The 22,028-nt window shown below is 47.0% G+C and overlaps 1 protein-coding gene across 8 annotated transcripts in view; it reads left to right on the top strand.

Moving 5' to 3' along the window:
• The window catches only part of ST3GAL5 (ST3 beta-galactoside alpha-2,3-sialyltransferase 5), a 54,524-nt gene that overhangs the window by 11,311 nt on the left and 21,185 nt on the right, over nucleotides 1-22,028 (top strand). For 7 of the 8 annotated variants that reach the window (XM_045079106.1, XM_045079103.1, XM_045079100.1 and 4 more), the window contains 2 exons: nucleotides 13,180-13,303; nucleotides 16,315-16,426. In XM_045079106.1, the coding sequence (XP_044935041.1) occupies nucleotides 13,180-13,303; nucleotides 16,315-16,426 (236 nt within the window). Of the gene's footprint in view, nucleotides 1-9,175; nucleotides 9,199-13,179; nucleotides 13,304-16,314; nucleotides 16,427-22,028 lie in introns of those variants that run through there. The other variant, XM_045079104.1, reaches the window with a different exon arrangement.

The following is a 22,028-nucleotide window of genomic DNA, read 5'->3' as shown; positions in this document are numbered from 1 at the left end:
CAAATGCCCAGTGGTTGTGATATCTGGACACAGGGAAGGATCTGGTTTTCCTGTCCGCCTCTTGTGAGGACCATGCCAACTTTGGGTTAGCCGTTCTGCGGGGGCCTGGATGCAGGCCTCCGATGAGTGCCTTGATTCATTTGTCACTTCCTGCAGCAAGGGTTTAGAGCCTTTTCTGTGCTAGGCCCTGTGGCAGGTCTTGAGGTTATAGCAGTGAATGAAATCGCTAGAGCCCCCTTTTCTCAGAAGCTTATATTTAGTGGGGAGAGCAGACAACAGGCAAATAGGTATGAATAGTAATGAGTGCAGTGAAGTAAAGCAGGAGTGAGTAGCAGCGCTCGGGGTGGGAACACTATTTTACAGGGAAGGCGACTTTTGGACAAAGACCAGAATAAAGAGGGTGAAGAAGAGAGCCACCTGGAGGTGGGGCGGGGGCAAGTGAAGACCCTGAGGTTGGAGGTGGGAGCAGGAGGCCTCTAGGCTGAAGGGGAGTGAGGAGGAGGGGAAGGAGAGAGAGAGGTGGGCAGGGGAGAGGGCTCCGGATTTGATCCTGTGAAAGGCGCAGCCCTATCAACATCTTTGTCACCTCGAGAAAATCTTGGAGAAATACCATGTGCAGTTCCAGGGTATGTTCTAATTTTGGAGAATGTTTATGTATTCCGAGGACTCGGAATTAATTGCCTTAGCACTTAAAAAAAAAAAAAAGATATTTATTTATTTGAGAGAGAGAGAGCACGAGCAGAGGGAAGAGGGAGAGGGAGAAGCAAACGCCCCCCCGAGAAGGGAGCCAGAGGTGGGGCGGGGGCTCCATCCCAGGACCCTGGGGTCATGACCCAAGCCAAAGGCAGCCGCTTAACCGACTGAGCCACCCAGTGCTGAGGCGTCCCTGCTTCAGCACTTTTAAACACGTACAAAGCCAGCGGTTGAATGACAGTCACCATGTATTCTCAACCATAGAGGAATACTGGTTGATTAGTAAGAAATTCGAAAGTGTGCCTCAGAATCACTGATGTGCTTGCATTTTAGTTGGTGGTCAAAATTAGTAGAGTGTAGACTGCATTCAGGAAGCAACACTTTTGTTTTCCATTTCAGAAAACAGGTCCTCATACAACTGCACATTTGGTAGGAGGATCTGAAAGTCTTGAGGGTAACGTACAGATTTAATCTGTTGTTAATTACAGCTCTGAGGAACTAGCTGCAGAGTTTCTCAAAGTGCACACCCACATAGCTTGGTGGACTTGGTTAAACTGCACATGGGGTGTCCTTCCTTGGTCCTACTGGGTGGGACATTATGGGGTGAGGTCTGGGACCCTGCGTCCTTCACAGCCTCCTCCCGTGGCTCCCGGGCCTGATCAGCTTGCAGAACCCACTGGCCAGGGCAGTGGTGGAGGCACTGATTATTTGTTTATTTCTATTTACTTAAACAATAGACATTCATTTCTCAGTTCTGGAGTTGGGGAGTCCATGACCAAGACACTGGCAGATCCTGTGTCTGGTGAGAGCCCCTTCCTGGTTCATAGAGAACCATCCCTCCCTGTTCTTATCTGGTAGAAGGCACTGATAAGTGCCCTGGAACAAACCCTAGAAGATGGGAGGTGGTTGGTTGTAGTCTCAGCCCCAGAGCTCAAACCCACACTTCCTTTGTGGTTTTGAACACACAGGAAACTTCCTATTCCTAAAAGACAAGTAAGACACTGCCTGCCTAGTAGAAACAGGAAAGGACTGTGCAGAGAATTTCCCCCCCTTTGGTGGTGGGAGTGGAGTGGGGTGGTTAATGGTACTCTGAGGGGGTCGCTTGGATCCAGGAAGGCGTGTGTGTGCCTACCGTCCCCGGGCACACCTCACTGCTGTGTGAATGCAGGCCTGTGCCTGCTTGTTGGCTGGCATGTTGTACAGGTGAGAACACGACCACTTACCTTGATGAATCAGGTTTCTTCCGAGCCACCCAAACCAGACATTAAAAAGATTACATACCGAAACTCAAGTATTTTCAGTGTGTCATCCATGGTCTTGAGTTTTCAGTTTTTGCAGTGTTTAATTACCCTCAATACTTTAAAAATGTGGCGATGTTTGGAATTTTAATATAGACAGTGATTTTATTCCAGTGGGTAACGTCAGGGGCAATTTTCCCCCCATCCCCCAAGGGGACATTCAGCAACATCTGGAGATGGCTTTTGTCACAGCTGGGGAAGGGGAGGACCAGAAATGCTACTAAACTTCATCCACAAGATGCCATCCACCAGATAGTTTTCTACAGCAAAGAATTACCCAGCCCCAAATGTCAGCCGTGCTAAGGTGGAGAAACCTTCCAAAAGGTCAATTGTATGCCTCTTTTTCTTTTCCTTTTTCTTTTTTTAAATACTTTTTTTTATTTGAGAGAGAGAGAACATGTGAGAGGGAGGGGCAGAGGGAGAGGGAGAAAGAATTTCAAGCAGACTTCCCACTGAGCCTGGAGCCCAACGTGGGGCTTGACCCCATGACCCTAAGATCATCCCCTGAGCAAAATCCAAGAGTCGGACGCTCCCCCAGCTGACCACCCAGGTGCCCCCAGTTGTGTGCTCATGTGTGTTATGTCTTAGGGTTCTAAGTGAGCTTTCATACAAACAAAAAGTTCCACAGCTAGAACTGGTTTGGAATTAGCCACCTAGATTGTCTGCTTGGGGGGATAAGGAGGACAGGTTGACTCCTGGAACCAGTAGGAGAGGAATAACATGTCCCCGAGGGCTCTGGAAGCCACAGGCAAGGCTCTGGCCTGGTGTAGTCTTGAGCTTTTCTGGTGAAAACGCTGCTCCCCTACTCTCCGCGGCCTCTCCCTGGAGGGTGAGAGTAGGAGAAAGTTGATTGGAGAATTTCACTTGGACCCGCTGTTCTGCAGATCCCAGGCCCCAGCCCTGCCATGTTTGTCCCATGTCCACAGATGGGTTTGCGCATTGGTGAGCCGACCTGGGGAGTCAACTCTGGGACTAAACTGTGTGTGTGCGCGTAGGATGGCAGAAACCACACCTCTGAAGTCTCCTCGGTCCCACAGCCCCCCCACCCTCGCTATGGAAACATTCCTGTTCTCACTCACCTCAACCTTGGGTTTCTGGAAGGAAGGGACTCATTCCAGACTCAGTCTGTCAGGCCATCTCTGCATTTTCACAGAATTGATGAAGTAAACTTTTAGAAATCACCTCTTTTTGCTGCGGGCACCTGTATTACTTATTTAGGATAAAGCAATTTAAAATGCATTTTGCTTAGGAACTAGCGTGCTGCTTTCTTAAATAATTGGAACGCAGGCGTGGAATCGTCACACCAGAGTTACTGATTTTGCTTAATATTTCCTTTTCTGATTTCTAGCAGTGCATCCTGTGCTGCTTCCTTTCCTCCCCAGCCCCTGGCAGGTGGGCTTCCCGGGGTTAAGACGGCTCTGCACTTTGTCTTCCACTTGGGAACCTTATCTCTATAGAGCTGTCTTAATTACCACCTTTATACAGATGCCCCAGGACCTTATCTCAGTCGTGGTATATCTTACGATTGACCACTCTACATCCCCCCTTTCCTTCCTTACCAACAGAACCCTCATTTTGTTTGGGGAAGCAGCCAGCCCAGCTTGTGAAAAGTTCCTGGCTAACTCTGCAGCTGGGGGTAGGCATGGGATGTCGTTCTGGCCAAAGAGATAGAGACGGAAGCCTGTGTGTTTCCGGGGCAGTTTTCCCTCTCCTGACATAGTGCTGCCCCTTCCTTTCCATCTCATCCCTCTTCTCCTTCCTGCCTGGACTATGGGGCGGAGGTTGGCCATGTACCGAGGCTTGCGGGAGCTAGGGACATCTGTGGCATACCAGCCCTGGGCTGCTTGTCACTGGACTTCCTATTCTGTGAGAAAAGGAAACCCCCACTTGGCTAAAAGCCATGATACCCAGGTTCCTACTACCTGCAGCCAAGGACACCTCCTGACTGCTAATCCAGGTGAGATCCTTCCCGATAGCCCCAAGCCTTCATTTGCAGCTGTCCACAGGATTTATCAGCCTGATGGCCCGCAGAACTTTGGACTCAGTAGACCCAAACTGATCTTAGTGTGGAGAGAAAAGGCACGCCATGGGCAGAAGAAATGGAAGCTTCCATCCTTGTGACCTCTCTCTAGAGCACTCCACCATCTTCCCTGTCACTTGAACTCTCTTCCCTCCTGGGTGCCAAGCACCTCTGATCCATCCCAAGTCCTGCTGATGCTGCAGCCCAAGCCCTTCCTCTCCCCCTCCCCGCACCCCTGGCTGCCGCCATCTTTGCTGCGGCCCACAGGGTTTGCAGCTGAGAACCCTGTGCTGGCTCCCCGCCAGCCTCCCATCTCAGGCTCTGCCGTCGCTCTTCTGCTAGCCATGCTCCTTCCCCTGCAATTGCTCTGCACGTTTCTTGACCCCTCTTGAATGACCTTCTGTGGTCTTGCATGCATTGACCTGCTGACCTAGTGGCCTAAGGCCAGGTTTGGTAGAAGCAGAGCCTGAAACAAGACTTCAGGGGCCCCTGGTTCACTGAGGGGGCTGCCAGGAGAAAGGGCAGGAGAAAGGGCACCAGGTTGGGGTTGGGTAGGAAGACAAGGAAAGATGCTGAACAAATCTGTGCTCCCAGCTGATCCCTCAGGGAGTGCTGGGGCTTAAATCATCCTCCCAGGGTGATCCCACATAGAGGCCAGAGGGCTAGCCTTTTGTACCCCTCAGCTGTGGGGCAGATCTGCTGAGTGGGGGCTGGTGTGTGCTGTTAGCAGCCAGCACTTACAGCCCGGATCTGACACCAGCCCTTGGATGCCCAACAGGACCACGATATTGCCTTAATTCCTGCCTGCAACCCTACGCCCATCCAAGGCCATACTTTCTCAGCTATACCCAGTCACTTGCTGTTCCCCAGATTAACAGGCCTTTGTGCTTTGCTCATTCCCTTTCTTCTGCCCACAGTGTGCCTCTTCTCTCCCCACCCAGCTCCTCTTTGCTGTGCCCTCCGCTTGTGCTGGGCCTCCTCCTGGGCACCGTGACACATCCCGTGTCTGTGCACCCCAAAGCAGGCTTCTCCCCAGTCGCAGGCTTCCTGCCTTGTCTTCTGTTCTTCTTTAGCAAGTAGAAGTCTTCATCTAAAACACAAAACCCCAAACACGATCTGAGTAACTATTTTCTCAGCTTTCCCTGGATGGTATATAACTCGTACCAGTCTAGTTCAAGGAGAAGTTAATTTATTTCATACTGTGGATGTCTTAAGGCTTCGCTTTCTTGGACTCCGTGGGCACCGCTGGCTGATGGGCTGGGTGTCCTGTCGATCCTCAAGCCGTACTTCCAACTGCTTCCTGGGCCTCTCTGCCTAGTTCTTTATCCCCTCATAGTAATCACATCACCGCAAATCTTCAAAAATTGACTTCCATCGCTGTCTTTCCAGAACTGGGATGCAGCTTTCTGTTTGCACACTTCTTGCTGCGGATAGTCTTCCTTTCATCATTTCTCAGTAGAGCTCTGTCCTGTTCCTTCCTCCCATTCCTCACCAGGGCGGGGCGTGGGCTCCCCTTTCATCCGGACAATAGCAAGCGTCCAGTACCCTGCTTCTCTGTTCTGGGCGGCAGCCTAGCAGGCAGCAGGCTGGTGTTCCTCTTCTGCTGCTGTGAAGTCCTGTGCTCTCGGACACCTCCTTCCTTTCCAGGCGTGCTATTTCAGCTGCCGTATTCACATCAGAGCTGTACCTGTTCGCCTTCCCAGGGAGCCCACCACCGCCACGTTGGCTTACTCACTGCCTTCTCAAGTTCAGATTTTTGTTTCTAACAGCCTATGCTTCATCAAGCCCTCATTATTAGAAACAAAACACCCTTCATATACATGCATATATACCGTTTCTAAGCATCCCCAGGTGGAAGGGCATGGACTTAGAGGTGAAGAGATGTGGGTCTGAATTCTCATCCCCTTCTCCATGCATGACCTTTGGCAGGTTAAATGCACAGCAGTCCAGTGAAGTAAGTATTGTTGAGATTTAGTGACATCCTGCCTAGGCTTTTCTCCCAGTAAATATGAATGCCCTGTTCACTCTTGTACCAGTAATTATATAGGTCATTTGGCAGTTCCTCCTGTCCTGCTTGGTGGTGCCTATTCTACTCTTGCCTTGAATCGCTAATTCTTAATTTGGAAGATGTTAATGCCATTTCTACAAATGGACTGAAAGCGTGGACCTTGCCCTTAACCCCTCGGGACCTTAACAAGGATTATTTCTTCATCAGGCATACGAGCATTTGAGAAGAATATGTTATGTTTTTGTGTGTGAGTAGAAATACATAACTTTGAAAGCCAAGTCTTTTCTGCATAAAGATGGTTAGCAAAGCTGTGACGTGGAGGCTCTCACCCCGGCAGTCTGAGGGAGAAGAGGGTCAAACCTAGGAGCCCTGGGACCCTAGCACTTGGAGGAGATGGTAGGAAAAGAGCTACCATGAAGGAGATGGGAAAGGAGGACAGGAGGCTGCCATAGGACGGAAGAAGATAGACGAGCCATTGGTGACGGCCTGCCAACAAAAGGCCTTGGAGGAATGCCTGAAACCACCATCACTTCTGAAACTCTCATAAGAAACTGAGTATTTATTCAGTAAATATGTACTGGATGCCTATTATGAGCCTCTTAACATCCTAGGCACTGTGAATTCAGTGATGAGTGAAGGGAAGATCCCTGTCTCCATGCCATCCATATTCTGGTTGGGGGGACAAGAGACAAAAGGAAAACTTTATAAGTAACATGTGTCATGATAGTGAGTGTTGCAAAGGCAAAATTAAGCACGCATCTAGGAATCGCTCCTTAGGTGGTTTTGGTAAGTAGGGCATGTCTAGTAGTAGTTTATCATTCTAAACTAAGCATTCTTCACATTAGGTAATGAGTTGAACCGACGGAGGGTCCAGATCACTAAAGTGAATGCAGAGTTGGTGGGGGTGAGGAGAGCTTTAGCGGAAGGGAAATGTTTGGGACACTTTGCTTCTCCAGCTCAGGCTGCAGATGCCAGGCCTGGCAGGTGAGTGTGAGCCCTCTGAAGCTCTAAGAGGGCCTCTGTCACCCTTCATTCATCCACTGATGTCACTCAGCAGTTTTTTGAAGCCCTCTGATGTTCAAGTCGAGCTGGGTGTGAGGCACGCGCACACAGAAAGGCAGGGGGAGGGAGCTCAGTGCCTGCTCCTCAGACAGCTGGACTCGCTGAGTGTCAACGTTCTTAGTTTGCTTCTCCATAAAAATATACTTTTACCAGCTCAGCACACTGCCCCCAATACAGAAACTTAGTTTTGAGTTTTTGCCTTTAATTGCTTTATTTATGAGATATTGTGCCTAACGCACTAGAGATGCTTCAGGTTCCCAAAAATATTTTTTGTTGAGTGGTTTTCACATTTCTTTTCATCATAGCATATGGACCCTCCTCCCCCACCCCCATGAAAATGGCTTTAAGCTTTCAGAAATAAAAGTAGCAACACACAGAATTCAGGTAGTATAAGAAGAATGTGAAATGGAAAGTGAACTTATCCACAATTGTTGATAGCAATTGTTGATAACTTCTCAATATCTTTATACCTATACACACTTAGGGATATATAAACAGTCTTCTCCTGCATTCTGATCATTTTGTTAACTAAAAGTATAATTACTCTTGGATTAATGGTGCACCATTATGCAGTTGTTTGTGTACCTGAACTTAACGTTTGTGTACCTGAAACCCATGGCTTAACGTTTGTGTACCTGAAACTTTAATGCAACCCGTCTTCCACCGAATTCTTAATTTCATCTTAAATTTAATTCTTAATTTCATCTTAAAGACGAAAGAAGTAAATGAACAGTGTGGGTGTTGCACAAGACTATGAACTGGTAAATCCCAGGTTCTCTGAGGGAGCGTCTCAAGGCCACTTACCTAGCTGTATGCCAGCTGTACGTTCGTGGAGATGACCCAGGTTGGCCCTCGTTTGTGATGGCTGTGGAGCATGGAATCCACGTGGTCTCTTGTAAATCAGAAGAATACCTTCCAGGCTCAAGTAGGAGCATTTGATGAAACTCTGTGGAAAGTCAGATTCTCTTACCTTGAATGGAAACATCCTAGAACATGACTCTATCTATATGTCTTTATGCTTTTATAAAACCACTTTTTTTCTTACAGTATCTTTTTGTGTCAATAAATATATGTACCCAGGGTGCCTGGGTGGCTCAGTCGGTTAGGCAGCTGCTTTCGGCTCAGGTCCTGGGATCGAGCCCTGCGTTGGGCTTCCCTCCCCAGTGGGGAGTCTGCTTCTCCCTCTGCTCATGCACTCTCTCTAACTCACTCTCTCTCAAATAAATAAATAAAATCTTTTTTTAAAAAAGTGTGTACCTGGTACTTCAATAGTACTTCTCAAACTTTCATCATATGGCTCCCCTGATTTAGCAGATCTGGGGGGCCAGAGACTCTGCATTTCACACGCTTCCAGGTGGTGCTGAGACTGTGATCCCAGATTCCACAGATTCTGCAATGATCATTTATCAACAGATTCCCTGTTGTTGGACATTGTAGATGTTTCTGTAGAGCTTATACTTCATTCTTTACTATTATAATTTTGTTAACTTTTTTTTTTCAGTTTTTGTCTTAGATATTTTGGGGAAGATACATTTTGGGGGGATGCTTATCTTGTTTGAAGACAGGTCATGGGCATGCAATGTACATTCCATCCATGCGAGATGTTTCCTAAGGACCTGCTATGTGCCAAGCTCTGTCCTAGATGTTGGAGATACAAAGGTGAACAGAGTTCTGGCCCTGCAGCTCATCTTCCAGGTACTTGCAGAATGATAGAAGAAACCTAAAATATACACAGACAGTGTCAGCTCATTGCAGTCAACAAAGATGGGGAAGTGTCTGGGGACAGCCATAGTGTTGAAAAATGATCTTCACAGGGGAGAAAGGTTTAAAGATGAAAAGTGGTTCACCAGGCAGATTGTTGGGATTCCCACTGGAATTCCATCATTTGCAAAGGCACTGAGGTAGCATTCTGGCACATCCAGTCTTCTAACAGTATTTTTTTGTGACCAGAGTGTTACAGGTTTGTCACCGGGAGTCATAAAACCTGAGACAAGCAGGAAACCATTCAACAGATACATATTTTAGAAAGATGGCTGGCTCTGAGGGGAGAGAATCAAGATGGATTCCAGGGACTTGACCACTGGAGGAACGTCAGTGGGCATCAGAAGTTCAGGGAGGTATGAGCGAGAGCCTCTGGGATTGACTGGGGCTGGGAATGAAAGTTAGAAGCCTGGGGCACCTGGGAGGCTCAGTGGGTTGAAGCCTTTGCCTTCAGCTCAGGTCATGATCCCAGGGTCCTGGGATCGAGCCCCGCATCAGGCTCTCTGCTCAGCATGGAGCCTGCTTCCTCCTCTCTCTCTGCCTGCTGCTCTGCCTACTTGTGATCTCTGTCTGTCAAATAAATAAAATAAAATCTTAAAAAAAAAAAGTAAAGAAAGTTAGAAGCCTGAGTTGAAAACCTCTGTCACAGAGGTTTTCAGCTTGGATAGCTGAGTGGATGGCACAGCTTCCAAATGATGTAAGGAATAGAGGAAAATGCCAGGTTCTGCTTCATAATGTCTGAGGTGAAGACAGCAGGTAGATTGTCGGACACATAGTCTGAACTTAGGTGAGAGGTCTGCACAGAGGTAGGGGTTTGGAGGGGGTGTCTCTCCCTTGAGGTGTTGAGGGAAAGGCAGGTGGTGAAGCCTTGCGATGAGTACTTGTGGGACAAGGGGAAGACTGGTGGTAGAGACCAGGACCCTTGAGTCATAAGGTGTATGACTGGGATTTTAAAGGAAGGTTCAAGAGATTTTAGAGGACGTGTTGGTGTAAGGTATCCCAAGCATAGTGTGCAGATGGAGTGAAGGAAGGTAGACAGGCTGGGAGTGGCTCGGCTCTCACAGGGAGCAGGGCCAGTGAGGGGCTAGTGAGCCCTGAGCATTTAGAGGTTTTACAAGTTGAGAGAGGTCTTGGGGGAGAGCGAGGCTACTGGCCAGGACCAGACCCTGGGGGAGAGTGTGGGGCTTTAGGAGGATGTTGCTTCTCTAGAAACACCAGGAAGGAAAATGGAATGGATGGAAGAAAGGACTCCATGATTGAGCTAGAGCCAAAACTGCATCTGGAAATAAGGGTGACCAAAAGACACGAGCCTTAAAGCCCCAACAGATGAATCCTGTCAGATGAGAGTAGGTGCCTGTAAGGTCCCTTTCTGTGTGATAAGAGTAGCGACAACCAGCAGGTACACAGGACTTGTGATGGGTGACCCCTTTCCCTACATGACTCCTGTGAGGTAGGTAATGTGACCACCCCCATTTTACAGATGAGAAAACTGGGCTTGCAGGAGTGAGAGTGACTTGCCCCAAACTTCCCCACTGGTAGGTACAGGAGCTGAGACCAGGCGTCAGGCTGCACATCCCGTGTTCTCACACTCCCTCTCCTTAGATCCTCTCCTGTGCGATTAGAAAAAAAAACCCAAACAGCTGTTTTTGTTTTTAAGCATTTGCATGGATTGTATTGTGTGGCAGTGACAGTGAGAAGAGGAAGGGGTTCAGGACAGCAGATTCTGCTGCCCTCAGAGCCCCTCCCTTCCTCGAACAATCCCACTTGGTGGCAGGGGAGCACCATCTGCTGTGGCAGTCAGTGCCCAACAGGAAACCTGAAACCACCGATGTGCTTCAGGCAGGGAGGACTTTCATGCAGGGGACTGATGGCAAAGACGGCAGCAGTCTGGAAAATTTGAGTGAGAAAGAAATGTTAGCCAGGGGCGCCTGGGTGGCTCAGTTGGTTGAGCATCTGACTCTTGCTTTCAGCTCAGGTCATGATCTCAGGGCCATGAGATCGAGCCCCTCGTTGGGCTCAGTGCTCAACTTGGGGTCTGTGTGAGATTCTCCCTCTTCCTCTGCCCCTCTGCCTGTGTTCTCTCTCTCTTTCAAATAAATACATAAATAAAATCTTTAAAAAAGGTGTAGAAGTCTTAGCCAGAGATCAGGAAGCTTCTGTTACCCAGGACTGAAGCTTATACTTGTCACAAAGCTGTTGGAGGTGCCTTCACTTCTCTTGAGTAGAAACTGAGGATGCTAGATGCCCACCGATGCCGCTGGAGTCACATGTAGTCACCCTCTCTTGCCTGTGCCTGTCACTGCCCCTGCCAGAGGCTGCGCTCTATCAGGGGACAGGAAGGGCTGCTTCTCTCCTGTCTTGCTGTCTTCTACCAGGAGGCCCCACAGTCACAGCTTATCAGGAAGCGGGTGGGCCAATTCCGGGAAGGGAATTTCACAGGCTTACTCGGGACGGCGCTGTCCAGCACAGCAGAGACAGGCAGAGGCGGAGACGGGCTCCTCTCTGACACTGCAGTCAATGTTTACTGGAGGTCCGCCATGGGGTGAATGGCATGTCATTATGGCTGGAAAAACAGACATCTTAGAAACTGTATATGTACTGGTTGTGGGTCGCCTGCTAGTTCCTACCAGTTGGCTGGCCACGTGTTAAAGCACCCCACAGTTATGGTGTTTAAACATTTCTAGGTCAGTTGTTCTTCAGCAGGGGCTTGCTAGTGAGTTCCTTGGCACTGCTTCTTGAAATTATTCAGAAGGTGCACATCTAGGAAAATTCTTGCTATGCAGGTAGAATTGGGGTTGAGGGACAGGTTGTTTCCAATAATGAGAACATTAACTACTTGAACATCAATTTGGTAAAAGATTTTTTTCAAAGGAAATGACACAACTTGAATGGAAATCAAGTGTATAATGACATACACAACTGCCTCTTGGCTGAAAGACTGTAGTAAAGATATTGTTTCTTAATATATACATTTATCATAATAGCATACTCTAATAGGTGCCTACATTAGCCAAGCTATGGCTTCACTTTTAATTAACAACTGTTTAAGAAAGACAGTGTTTTTTCTCCATCTTCTGAGAGTCCCGAGGCAGGCAGCCCAAGGTGGAAAGGCAGCTCTGTCCTTGGGATTGCCTGGGGACCCAAGCCCCTACTCTGCTGTTCTTCCACCATCCCTTGGTGGTATGCTGTCTGGGTGGCCCAGAGTGGCTCCCCCTGTGTCAGTATTTCAACCAGCAGGGAAAGAAGCAACCTTGGAAGTTGTACACGTCACTTTTGCTCATCCCGTTGGCTAGGACTTAATCGTACCTAGTTCCAAGGGAGGCTGGGAAATGTAGTCTTTATGCTGGGAGGCTGCCCTCCTAGCTAAAAATCCAGCATTTTACCAAGTTGAGAGGAAGGGGGAAACTTATACAGGGGTGGACATACTGATTTTTACTACAACACCCCCTAGAATATTATTTAGTAATTAAAAACTTGAGAACGCAATGAATTCAAAAGGATGAATAGGCAGGTATACTCAGGAACAAATAATTTTTTAAAGAAAAGTATCTTTTAAAATTGCCATTTTTTCCCTTAATGTAACACTTTTGTTCAGTTTCTAATGTGACACTTCCTCTTTAAACTTTTTTTTCTTATAGAAAACTTCAAATGTACAAAATCTTGAGAATATTGCATAATGAGTCCCAGGTACCCAGTGCTGAGCTTTGACAATCAGTTTAAAGCTAGCGTTGCCTTAGCCATTCCCCCACGTGCACTCTTATCCCCTTCCTGACTTTTCTGAAGCAGATCCCCTGTTCCATCTGTAAATCGTTCCACATGCACCTCCAAAAGGTATAGGCTCTTGAAAAAACATTAGGCTTTTTATTTGGCGATAACTATAGTTTCATGTGCAGTTGTAGAAAATGCAGAGATCCCATGTACCCCCTTACTAGTCTCCCCCACTGGCAGCATCTTGCTAAACCATAGTACAACGTCACTGCTATGATGTGGAGGGGGATACAGTCGAGACACAGAATATCTCCATCATCACAAGCATCCAGCCATACGCAGCCCACCCCTCCACAACTCCTGACAGCTACTAATCTGTTCTCCATTTCTGTAATTTTGACATTTCAAGAGTATCACGTACATGGAATCATGCTGCGCACAAACTTTTAGTCTTGGCTTGGCACAGTTGCCTTAGATTCACTCGGGTTGTTGGGGGTATCACGAGTTCATTCTTGTTTATTGCTGAGTAGTACTCCGTGCTCTGGCCGTGTCGCCTAAGGGCTTTTTGTAAACATCACCTGCCTGACTCTCCCTCCTTTTCCTGCCCCTGGCTTCTGCTCTCTTCACAGCAATGCCCAGTGAGTATAAGTGTGTGAAACTGAGAAGTGATCGCTGGAGACCCTCTCTGCAATGGTACACCCGAGCTCAGAACAAGATGAGAAGACCCAACTTGATACTTAAAGACATCCTCAAGTAAGTATGAGCCCTTGGGCCTTGAGTATCCCTCTGGCCGGGTCCGCTGTTGGGAGCTGGGAGAAGAGTGCAGTGGGACCCGTAGGGTGGCTCTCATACTTGCTCGGAGAAGGTCATATAAAGGCACATTCAGTTCAGGTTCTGTACACAGATGTCTGGGTTTATGCATCTGGCTGTCCTTGAGAGGGCAGCGACAGCCAGGGAGCGCCCAGGCTCTGTCCCTGAGCCTCAGTGACCGAGAGAGCAGCTCCTACGTGCACTGTGGTCTCAGTATTATGTAATGAAAGAGGGCTTTCCCCCTTAGCTGTTTCAAGTTAATCTAAAAATACAGTTAATTAATGTCCCCTACAGGATTTTGGAGGCCTTAAATATTGAACACTAAAAAAGATGACAGGTGTTTCAGCCAGGTCACCCTTATATCCTGATAAGTGGTAGAATTGGTAAGGAAGGGATTTGGAGGTTGTGTTTGGTAGCAGCCAAACCAAGTTGAAAAACACCCTTGAAAAACACTGAGCACCTGGGTGGCTCAGTTGGTTAAGCATCTGCCTTCAGCTCAGGTCAGGATCCTGGGGTGCTGGCATTGAGTCCTGCCTCAGGCTTCCTGCTCAGTGGAGTCTGCTTCTCCCTCCCCTTCTCCCTCTGCCCTTGTCCCCACCCCATCCCCCATCTTCTCTCTTGTTCTCGCTCTCAAATAAATAAAATCCTTTTTTTAAAAAAGGGGGAAAAAAAAAGGAAACCACCCTCTTGAAAATACCCCTAATTTAGGAGGTGTAGAAGGAGGAAGGTGGAAAAAGGAAATGTACGTTAATATTTTCCATCTCCTTTTGTCATCATCCCATATTTACTGAGGCCTGACATGCCCAGCACTGTGTGGGACGCCAGCCCTTGGCAGTGACGAGGTCCTCCTGGGCCCTCGCTGCACACAGTGTGGGCACGACAGAGTCATGACCAGGCATTCCAGTGCAGTGTCCTCACTGGTGTAGGTACAGGGCCTGCTTTTAACACACTGTTGTTCCTTCCTTCCTCATTTGTATGTTCGTAATCAAGATAAGGGAATTATTATATGCATCAAGGTAGTACCTTTTCGGGGGAGGGGAGCTGGGGAGAATAGAGGTAATACTACATTCACAACATCTGAAATTCAAAAGATATTAAAAGTACTCAGTAAAATATCCTATCTTTCCTGCCCCCCCGCTTAAAGGTAACCAGTATTACCAGTGTTGTGTACATAAGAAATCGTGTGTGTGCGTGTGTGACTCTCTCCCTGCTTTTACACAGATGGTAGCATCCACTTCACTTAACATGGTACTCCATCAAAGGGGAAGATTAGGGTGCTTGTCCAGGTTTTCTTGGGGGAGCGTGTTGAAAGCAGAATCAAGAAGTCTTGAAAAGACTTCCTAGCAATACTTTCCTTCATCATCCTCCTTACATATTAAGAAATATTTAGCATCTATTGTGTATAGTTTATTGTGCTAGATGCTGGTTTTTTAAATTGCCCCTTCTTTAGAAAAGAGATCATTTCCCCATTAAGATTATTCCTCATTTGTGTTACTTTCTCAGTAACTCAATGTGGGATTGAGCCACACATCAGGCTCTACAGCCCGTGGGGAGTCTGCTTGAGATGCTCTCTCTCTCCCTCCTCCACCCCCCACTTGCACTCCCACTCTCCAAATTAAATAAAGACATAATCTTTTTTTAAAAAAAGATTTCTAGAACCAGGATTCGACTCAATTCTTTTCTCCTAACCCTGTGTGTGTATGTGTGTGCACGTGTGTATTTTAAACTATATAAAAATATGAGTTTGTTGGATTTTTTTTTTTAAGATTTTATTTATTTATCTGACAGACAGAGACCACAAGCAGGCAGAGAGGCAGGCAGAGAGAGAGGAGGAAGCAGGCTCCCCGCCCAGCAGAGAGCCCAATGCAGGGATCGATCCCAGGACCCTGGGATCATGACCCAAGCTGAAGGCAGAGGCTTTAACCCACTGAGCCACCCAGGCACCCAAGTTTGTTGGATCTTTAAAAGCAGTTTTTGTAGATGGTCTTAAGGGTGACTGGTGGTTCTTTTTCACCTCAGTTAGCCTCATTTCTGGGGAGAATCTTTAGAGCAATAATTGAGTAGATTATTTATTTTGTTTTCTTATTTTTTTAAGGCTTCCCGTATTTTCCCCCCGTTTTTAAAAATTGTGGTAAAGTAGCCATAACATAGTATTTACCATCTGAACCATTTCTATACAGTTCAGTGATAGTAAATACATTCACAAGGTATGCAGCCTTCGCCCATCCACCTGCAGAACTCTTTGCATCTTGTAAAACCAACACTCTCTACCCGTTAAGCACTGACTCCCTCCCTTCCCCTCTCCCTGGCCCCCTGGCAGTCCCCATTCTACTTTTTGTCTCTGTGGTTTTTGAGTCTGTGCTTCATGTAAGTGGAATCATACAGTATTGGAAAGACTGACAGTATTTTTTTTTTTAAAGATTTTATTTATTTATTTGACAGAGAAAGATCACAAGTAGGCAGAGAGGCAGGCAGAGAGAGAGAGAGAGAGAAGAGGAAGCAGGCTCCCTGCTGAGCAGAGAGCCCGATGCGGGACTCGATCCCAGGACCCTGAGATCATGACCTGAGCCAAAAGCAGTGGCTTAACCCACTGAGCCACCCAGGCGCCCCAAGACTGACAGTATTTTAAAGTGGCGAAAAATCGAAGCTGAGTTTCTATAGCTCAAAAGCTATTACCTGGTTTTGTAAAGTCCAGTGGTCTGCAGTGTGATTCATATTTTTGCATAAAAATGTTTTCTCTGTATTACAACAAAAATAGTCATAAATGACTAATTTTTCTTGTCAGGCAAGTAAGAAGTGGTGCCTTAAGTTGACCACAGAGGTCACCTTAAAGGCTTTCTTTCTATGTTACCTAGCAGGCAAGCTCAGTCTTGGGTAGGTTTTCCCTTATTTCACGTGATTTCTCTTGATTGTCCTGTAACTGCATCATTATACTAATTGATTTTTTTTTCCAGGTGTACCTTGCTCGTGTTTGGAGTGTGGATCCTTTATATTCTCAAGTTAAATTATACTACTGAAGAATGTGACATGAAAAAAATGCATTATGTGGACCCGGACCGTGCAAAGGTTAGATATACCATTGGTGTGGCTTGAATTAAAATATTTCCAAGTTTGTACCTAACCAGAAATATCATCTCTAAAGGGTTATAAATAAGTCCTCAGGAAAGTTATAAACGGAAGGGGAACACTTCATCTTAGAACTCCAAAATCAGAGACAACCCCTCTCCCCCCAGCAAAACAAATAACCTACCCACCGCCCCTGCAGCATTCTTCCCCCATGCACTGAAGTCGTTGGGGGTGGTGAGTTGCCTTTGACGCCCTCTAGGCACCTGCCGTGGGGCTAGTTGCTGTGACGTTGCCAGCACACTCGTCCTTAGAACCGGGGGCAAGTTCTCTCAGAATCATGTCATTCCTGGGTTTTAATTTTCATTTTAATGAGTTCACACTGTGTTTCAAGCTTATTCATTTCAATTTATATTTATTTTTCTAAATCAGTTGACCTAGTTAATGCTAACTTCACGGATTATCCGAGTGGTTAGATGATGCAATAGGTTCCATCCTGGATGAAAGAAGAGAGGCTCTGAAGTCAGGTAGGAAGGCAATAAGGAGGCCAACGTGTGCGGGCGCTTTACTGTCATCACGACGAGGACATGTCCCCGTATTCTCACCCTCTGACAGATGAAGGCTGGGAGCTTAAGCTGCTTGCCCAAGTTCACATCTAGTGAACTTCAGTTTACTGAAGTTTAGTAAACCAGTTCAGTTAACCAATTTAGTTAACCAGTTCAGTTCATCTAGTTTAGTGTGCACTGTCTAACTGTTTTAGAAGTGCTTCAGCAATATAACCGCATTTAACCCTCATACTGGGAACTATCCTGACCTCCCAGCTCAGGCGATGGAAGAGCAGGGAGAGTAAGCGGCCTGTTTAAGGTTATCCTCACCGGCCAGTGGTGGAGTTGGGCCTTGGACTCCGCAGCGCCCCTCAGAGTCTGAGCTCCTGCTGGCTGCTCTCTGCCCCGGTAGGGGAGGTCCACAGAAAGGAGCCAGAAGTTACAGGTAGGCTGATGCAGAGAGGTGGGACCTTGCATTTTTGACCTAGTTTCGAGTCTGAATGCCATTTAGTCAAAGACAAGACCTTGGGCAAAGTTACTTAATTGTTTTGAGTCCCAGTTTTCTCAGTGCTGAAATGTGGACAACAACATGTGTGGGACAGGACAGTCCCCAAAGTTGAATAAGATAATGTGCACGGAGCTCTTTTTCTAGTCTGGGTTTTTAGAAATGCATTTTTTCTTCCATCTTTATGTCCTGCAAAGTGCCTGTCCTATTCTGTGAGACAGGCATGGAGAAACAAGAAAACAAGATGAGGGTGACTAATAAATGCGTGGTGTGGCTCTGAGGAGCTGTGGTGTGTCCCAGAGCCTGCCGTCCCCTGCTGGGCTGTCCCCGGAGGCTGGCCAACTCTCTCCATCCCACCAGCATCAGCTCATCCATGCTGCTGGGCCAGGATGTGTCCTCTGCCTTAGCTTGGGCCTCCCGCCTCCCTCTCCGGCTGGCCTTGCAGACGTCCTGATAGCCATGAACTCTTCTCCTCACGGTGCTTGTCCACGTTCTCTTTGTGGCCTCTTTCTCCCGTCCGTTTAATTAGTCACACTGTGGACCATCTGACTGACTGCAAAGATAATCACTCTCGAGACTGGGTTAATTGAGGAGAGACAGGAGCACTGGCATGCCGGGGTCCAACGCCCCATTTCACAAGTACAAGATGGAGAAGACGTGCTGTAGCAGCAGCTGCAGTGAAATCTACTTCACAGGTTTAGGGCCTGTTCCGTGGCTGCCCACAGCTGCTCCCTGCACACTGCTTTAATAGACCAGGGATGGTCTGCCCGTTGTCGTCCCTGCGGAGCTCCGACAAGTGCTCTGATCATTATGCCTATTACTCCGTAAGTTTCCCCGAGGAGTCCTAATGACTTCTGAGGATGACCAGAGAAGAGACTCGAGACCAAGTCCCCGAGGAGCCTCCGAAGGGATGGGAATGTTCGCGTAGCCAGAAGGACAGACGGCCTGCACATGGCAGCTGCGGGCCTCCGGGACAGGCAGGTCTGCTCAGGTGGCCTTAATGGCAGCCGCACGGATACAGAGATGGCAGTCAAGCATAAAGGACAAGGATGGGAAGGGATCCGAAGGATCCGAAGATGGGATTAATGGGCCGCCTTTGTGGCGCATCTCCGGAGCTCTTGAAGCAAAGCTGGGTAACAGTTTGGTCCTGTAGATAGAATTCAGGCATCAGACAGTTTGCGGTTCATGGGCTTTTCTGATCATCCCTTGCAACCCCGAGCGTCTGTGGTTCTCTGTAACTTTACCAGTACCAGGCTGGAAAGAATCATCTGGTCTCTTCCCTGCTCTCAGTGCTGGTCCCCGACTCAGTGCCTTTGACACAGAACCTCAACTATACGCTGAGACTCCTCTGAAACTTCCCAGACTCCATTTGACATAGTAGTTTTCATAAGCATTTTGTTGTCTCATCTAACGTAGAAATGATTCGCAAACGTAGATGGTGTTTATAAAAGCAGACAGTTTCTGGGATTCCGGGAATAGGAATACTGCTCCAGGTGCCCTTTGACATCCTCTGCTGTCACCTGTCGCCCCAGGTTCATGTCTCCTTACCTGCCTTTCTGCATCCAGGCATGCCCTACTATGGGGGTAGTAGTATTTCCAAAAATTAAATCTGATATAGTGCTTCCCAGTTTCAAACTCTGAACTTGTTCTCTTTACCTTTAATATCAACTCCCAAGTCTGGTCTTAGGGCTCTTTGTGCCTTGGTTCCTGCCAGTCTCTTCAGACTCCTTTTGCTGCCCCATGTCCCAGCCCTGCCTGTTCCAGGCACTAAATCCCCTCACAGTCCCTTGGTTCTTCCTCTTTTTGGTTTTGATTTGTATTTCCCTGGTAACTAATGACGAGCTTCTTTTTTGTGTTCGCTCATTGGCCATTTGTATGTCTTCTAAGGAGAAATGTCCATTCAAGCTCTTTGGCCAGTCCTTCATTGGGTTATTTGTCTTTATATTACTGAGTTGTAAGAGTTCTCTAAAAATTCTGCCTACTAGTCCCTTAATCAGATAATATGGCTTGTGAGTATTTTCTCCCATTTTGTGAATTGTCTTTTCACTTTCTTGCTGGTGTCATTTTCAGCACCAAAGTTCTTTCTTTTTTTTTTTAAGCTCAAAAGTTTCTAATTTTGGTGAGGTCCAGTTTATTTTTCCTTTTGTTCCCTGTGCTTTTGATGTCATATCTAAGAAATCCATTTCCTAAGCCTGTGTTTTCTTCTGCAAGTTTTATAATAAAGTTTTAGCTCTTAAACGTAGGTCTTTAATTTTTTCTGAGTTTGTATATGGTGTGAAGTTGGAGTCAGCCTTTTTCTTTTGAATGTGGATATGATGTTTTTCTGGCACCATTTGTTGAGAAGACTTTCCCTGATGTTTTACTGTGTTTGTTCTAACTTCTCTGCCTGGAGCCCTTTCCATCCCGTGGCCTCTCTGCTCCTTATCTTTTACATTAACTCTCAGCTCAGAAGTTACCTTATCTAAGAAGTCTTAATCCGATCAGCCTTCTCTGTCTTTTATACGTTAATCCTAACACTTACACTGTAGAATTTTAACTGTCTTTTTCACTTGTCCTTTAAGCAAGCCCTGGGAGGTGGGGATTGTGTACTAACATTTTGTGTTAAAGAATATGTACTTAGGTATATTCAACTCCAGAGAGAGGGGAAATATTACTGAACCATGGTGTGGTGCCTGATCTCTGAACTCCAGTGGAATAGAAAATCCACAGTTAAATAACAAGCAATCCAGTAATGTACATTAAGTTTGATATCCCTTTAAAGAATAGGTCAGATAGTTTCTGTTCAACTTCTCATATCCACCAGTGGATAGTAGACAGAAAAAAAAAAAAAAAAATCTCACCATCCCTTTTCCCCTAAACCATGATTAGGAGTCCTCCATTTAGGCTGATGGCACCAGTTTCAAAACCTAAGTTCACTGCAGGGCCAATAACAGCCTGTCAGGGCCCCCAGTGCCCTTCCCTGATTGGCTGCTGTGAGGATTCCTGACCAGTCCCTGACAAGGGCATCAGGAGTATCTGATGGGCATTGGGAGTATCTGAGGTCAGCCTCCCAGGCCCCACCACCTACCTGGAGAAAGGGTGTTAGCTTCCCACACAAAACCACAGTTCCGTAAGAAGGAGCAGAGAAATGAAGACCCGGTAGGCAGCCCACAGGGACGGCTACATCAACCCAGTTCTAAATCAAAAAATCATTATTTTTTCCAGTTACAAAAATAACACCAAAACTTCAAGTAATACAGAAATGAATAAAGTAGAAAGTTCCCTGTAGTTATAGAGAAAGATGAAAGACTCAGGGGGTAGTTATAAAAGTGCAACGTGTTTCTGAAAACCTTGGTCAGTTCAGAAACTAATAAAGTAGAAAGGGCAGGCCTGCTATGACATGGTGGGATTAGGGGTGTTTTAAATTTTTTTTTACTTAAGACTCTTTTTTATAGGTTTTTCACATTGTTGACACTGTCAGAATGTCCCACTTTTCACAGTGGTCCTGACAGGTTGTCCTTCATTCCAGGCCAAGGGAGCAGTGTGTGCAGAAAGCATGTGCCCCCCAGGGCTTTGCAGATTAGACGTACAGCTGGAGTTGGATATCGCTGAGGATTGGGGTGGGGGAACAGCAGGGTAGAAGACTGAAAATGAACCAGGACCAAAGAGGGAAAGGCCTTGAGTGCCACACTGAGCCAGTTCCAAATTTGATATCAGATCATGTTTCACTAAGCAAAATAAAAAACCATCTCTCGAGTCCCCAGAGTAGAGGAAGTGGTCCTGGCGTTTTGAATGGCTGTGAGGTGGGGTGAGCTCCCTACAAAGAAAACTGTGTCTCTAGGCTGTTGGTGGGGTTTGGTCTTTCCCACTGAGAGTGAGTAGACAAATTTGAATTGTTGGGGATATAGGTTAGCAGAAGATGGTATCAAAGCCATGAGGCCCCGTTGGCTCTGTTGAGGATATTCTGCAGCCTGCCGTGTTCGGGGACCCTGCTAACCCTTGTTTCTGAGCATGATCTGGTTGTGCTGGCCCCGGCCTGTGTTAGTACAGCAGCAGAAGTGTGGTCATGGTGGTCATGGGTTTTGTCTTTTCTATTTAAAGATGCCCCTTAAGGGTGCCTGGGTGGCTCAGTTGGTTGAGCAACTGCCTTCAGCTCACGTCATGATCCTGGTGTCCCGGGATCAAGTCCCGCATCGGGCTCCCTGCTTGGCGGGGAGTCTGCTTCTCCCTCTGACCCTCCCCCTTCTCATACTCTCTCTCTCTCTCAAATAAATAAATAAAATCTTTAAAAAAAAAAAAAAGATGCCCCTTAACATGCCATTTCTTTAAAAAGACTGACAGTGGTCTCTGTCAGGATTTGGACACTTTGAAAGCGCATTGCAGATGTGAAATTGCATTTAAAAGTTGTTTGAGGAGAGACGAGGGCGCATTGCTGTCCATCTAGGTTTGGGCTGCATGGTTGCAACAGTTTGAACTAGGCCCTCTCTCTTCTCAGAGAGCTAAAAACCACACACCACCCAGGGGACTGCATTTTCTGCTGTGTAGCTAATTATGGCCAAATTTACTTCTCTCTGAC

The sequence above is a fragment of the Mustela putorius genome, unplaced genomic scaffold (assembly GCF_011764305.1).
Source record: "Mustela putorius furo isolate JIRA1106 unplaced genomic scaffold, ASM1176430v1.1 tig00000281_pilon_pilon_pilon, whole genome shotgun sequence".
Classification (NCBI taxonomy): domain Eukaryota; kingdom Metazoa; phylum Chordata; class Mammalia; order Carnivora; family Mustelidae; genus Mustela; species Mustela putorius.
This window is presented reverse-complemented; position numbering and strand designations above follow the sequence as displayed.